Consider the following 4134-nt stretch of genomic DNA (forward strand, 5'->3'; position numbering starts at 1 on the left):
TTAAAAATGATGCATTTTTAAATGAAAGTATACTGCAGTAAATGTTGCAAATATGTTTGTATATGTTTTAACTAATACATTATGAATGAATGAATTAAATATATTTATATAGCACTTTACAAATCCTTTCAGTGAACCAAAGTGCTTCATAATAAAAGAAAGAAGAAAGTTTTGAAAATTAGGAAAAAATAAATAAAAAAAAACAGCATAAAATTACAAAAACAATTTACAGTAAAATACATAAAAGATAAAATAAATAAATAAATAAAAAGAATACAATAAATAAAGTAAAATATAATATAATATAATATAATAAAAATCAGACTATTGAGCATTAGAAGCCTTTCTAAAACTGTGTGTTTTTAAATAACATTTAAAACATTTAAGGTTTTGATATCATGAGCAGTTCTGCTGCTCCATAACTGAGGGGCGGCAACATAATTAGTTTCCTTTTAACCTTACAACACTTTCTCTATTAAAAGTTACACCTTAACTTCTGCCGGGTATTTTTACCTGATATAATATACACAATAAAAATTTATTTGTCATAAAAAAAGATCAAAATATGACAAAACATGATAAATCAGACGAGTTTTCTTTCATCCTCAACCGTGGTATATGTGATAAAATGGAAAATAAAAACATAGGAAGATCCTAAAAGCATGCTTGAAAATTACTGAGAAAAAAATTAGGAATTTGAGGACAAAAAAATTATAAAAATAAAAAAATGTCCCCATTCCTGGGACATGTGAGACTTTACACTCAGAAAAATGCCATATATTGACATTTACTGTACATTTTTTTAGACAATTTAATTTTTTTATGTAACAATTCCCTTTTTTAAAATCAATTTACACTCCCGATCAGGTTTTTTTAGGCCCGATCAGATTCCGTCATTTGATTTTGTGTATCTGCCGATACCGAGTCCCGATCCGATATTTTTATAACACATTTAAAACATGAATAAAGTCAATAAACAAATTTGTGTTGCCCCTTATTTATATTTAATTAACCTAATTTTATCATTAAAAACTAAAATAGAACAAAAACAGGCATATCAAAGGACAGCTGGGGTCCTAAGGAGTTAAATCACGGCGCTAGCATGTAGCAGTTAGCAGCTGCTGTGTAGCCGTCTGCCTGAAGCATGAAGAGCTTCACATTAAAAAGAAACAATAATTCTGTCTTTTTTGTTGAAATGCCTTTAAAGGTTGTTGCTTACGTCAAGACAAACCAATAGGAACACTTGCTGTCAGTTTAAAGCGTTTTTAAAAAAGTTATTGATCCCGGAAGTCTGAATCTGATCGTTTTGCTAGCTTGACTGAATTGTTTTTGTTAGCCTTCTGTTTAAAATGCTGCCGTTTTCTTTTAACATTTTGTCATCCATTCATGGCATTCAGACGTCAGTTGGAGCATCTATCCGGAATAATAAGACTGAAGTATAAAGAATAAATAGTATTTCCGATACTGATTGTTGGATAACATTTTTTGGCTATTGTTGAGTTTAGCAAATATTTCAGCCACATGCTAGCTGTTTTGGCTAACTTAGGCTTTTTTCCTGTTTTTTAGGCTAATTTGGCCTTCAATTAATATTTTAGCTATCAGCTTCAGCATTTTTAGCAATCAATTTCAGCATCTTCAGTTACCAAATTCAGCTTACAGTATTCACACTAGCATTATTACAGGTAATGCTATATATCTAGTTTTAGTTTAAAGCTAATGATGGTTGAGATTTACATCCAGTTCACACGTGACCCGATTAGTCGAATAATCGTATAAATAATCAGTGATTAGTCGACTATTAAAATAATCGTTTGTAGCCAGAACTTGTTTTTATTATTTGATTTTTTTTAAGTATTTTTAGAAAAAAAAAATATTTTCTTGAATTTTTTTTTTTTTTTTGTCCCTTCTGGTGCTCCGTACCAAAATACCTGTTTTTAAATTTATTTATTTATTTATTTTACATTTTTTGGTTAGTTAAAGGGTTAAAAGTACATATTGGTGTCTTAGAAAAAAGTATGTATGACTCCTAAAAGTCACAAATGTATCAGCTGGATAAAACCTGCCTATCTGCTGTAGGTCTACGGCCTCCAGAGACAGTCGATGTGAATCACAGTGAGTCTTGAGTGGGTTTGACACCTGAAACAACAATGGACTCCTCATGTTGTGTTGGAGAGAGCTGGAGCAGATCCAGAACTTCCATTTCTAATTGCTTTTATGGACCAAAAACACATTAGAAAATGACTAATTTCCTGTTTTTAAGTTGATCTGTGTTCCCAAATTGTGGCTGATGTTCTGTTTCTGTTCACCTTCAGTGGTTGTGGAGGTTTGGAATCTGAATGTGCTCTCATAGAAGAATCTTGGCGTCATTTCTCCTCCTTCGTCCCATCATTAGGACAGACATCTGCAGATGTTTCCAAATACATTCTGTGCTCATCCAATAGATATTAATAGATTTGACAATCCCACTTTCTCCCACACTCTTCTTTTTTTTGTGATGAAACTGTTCTTTTTCCTCGTCTCACCAGCGATTTGTGGTTTGGTGTCCACCATCTGGTTCCCCATCGGCGCCCACCGGGAGCAGGCGCTCATGTCCTTCGGCTTCTCGCTCTACGCCGGCTGGGTGGGCACCGTGTTCTGCCTGCTGGGCGGCTCCATCCTCACCTGCTCGTCCGACTCCTCCCCCCCGTCTTCCCGCCCTTACCAGGAAAACAACCACTTTTACTACTCCAAGCAGGGAGGGGGCCAAATGCCGGCCCCCTCCGCCACCAACCATGCTAAAAGCGCCCACGTCTGAGGGGGGATGTGGACGCGGGACATTTTAACGAAAGAGATCCCGGCTTAGACGCAGATACACTCGCTGCTCGCGCTAAATGAATTAACAGTTTATTGACTAGTAAAAAAGACTGTTTTGGTTGAGCTTCTCTATTCTCTGCTGGGTGTCGTTTGGACCCCCAAAATGAATGTCTGTGGACAATTACTTCAATCTACTCAAAAATATCTTCTTTTTTTTTGTTTTTTTTTCCTATTTCGTCTTCTAAGATCATTTTTTATGAGTTTTGTTGAATATTTTTAAATAAAATGAATCATTCTGTATTTTTGTGGTTGAATATGACTGTAAATGTTTTTTTTTTTGTTTTTAAATATTGATTATTCTCTGACAGTATTTGACAACTTTATATATCGGGTTGTTGCTGCTTTCACAGCTGTAAAAAGTGAAACGTTGGATCAATTAACAAAATAAATGCAATTTGTTACATTTCAAAATGGCAGTTTTTATCATATAAATGTTTAAGTTAAGAAAACCATCAACTCATAATTAACAATTAACAAATCATGATTAACTTGATATTTATTAATCCAAATTAATCCAAATGACACTTTTGTTATATCTGAGTTAACACTTTATAAATTTAAAGATTTCAGACTCTAACAATGAAGGAAAAATTTATCTCTGACCTGTTTTTGTGCAAAAGCCGCATATTGTAATACAAATTTACCTGTTAAAGATTGTGTTTAATCACAACACAAAAGTGTGATTTCATCACTTCACAGCCTCAATTAAAAGTAAATGTAGTTTTGTGTGTAAATTTCATTTGTGAATATTTGTAGATAATAAATTGTCAGCAAATACTGAAAAAAAAGAATGACGATTAATTTTTTCCCAGATTAACGATTAATTTGTTATTTTTAATCGATTCCCGGCCCTAATTTTTTAATTACTTTTAAGCCTGAATCAAAAGTAAATGTTATAAATATAAAGTTATGTGTTTAAATTTCATTTGGGATAATTAGCATATAATAAGTGGTCGGACAATAATGTAACTAAAAAAAAAATTAATTGCGATTAATTACGATTAATTTTTTTCCCAGGTTTGCAATTAATTAGTTAATGTTTTTTAATCGATTCCCGGCAAATACTGTAACTAAAAAAAACAAAAAAAGAATGGGGATTGATCGTGATTAATTTTTCCCCAGGTTTTACGATTAATTAGTTTATTTTTTTTAATTGATTCCCGGTCCTAACTTTTTAATCAATTTAAATCCTTAAGTTAAAAAAATGTTCTTAAATGTACTGTTTTGTGTGTAAATTCCATCCATCCATCTCCTTGACCGCTTTGTCCCTTTCGGGGTCGC

General features: G+C 32.6%; 1 protein-coding gene across 1 annotated transcript in view; it reads left to right on the forward strand.

Annotated features, from left to right (window-relative positions):
* cldn11a (claudin 11a) overlaps window positions 1-3574 on the forward strand; it is a 5396-nt gene extending 1822 nt beyond the window's left edge. The window contains exon 3 of the mRNA XM_024277007.2: window positions 2526-3574. Within this exon, the coding sequence (XP_024132775.1) occupies window positions 2526-2794 (269 nt within the window). The 3' untranslated portion in view covers window positions 2795-3574. The remainder of the gene's footprint in view (window positions 1-2525) is intronic.
* Window positions 3575-4134: the final 560 nt, after the last annotated feature.

This window comes from Oryzias melastigma, linkage group LG22 (genome assembly GCF_002922805.2).
Source record: "Oryzias melastigma strain HK-1 linkage group LG22, ASM292280v2, whole genome shotgun sequence".
NCBI classification, from domain to species: Eukaryota; Metazoa; Chordata; class Actinopteri; order Beloniformes; family Adrianichthyidae; genus Oryzias; species Oryzias melastigma.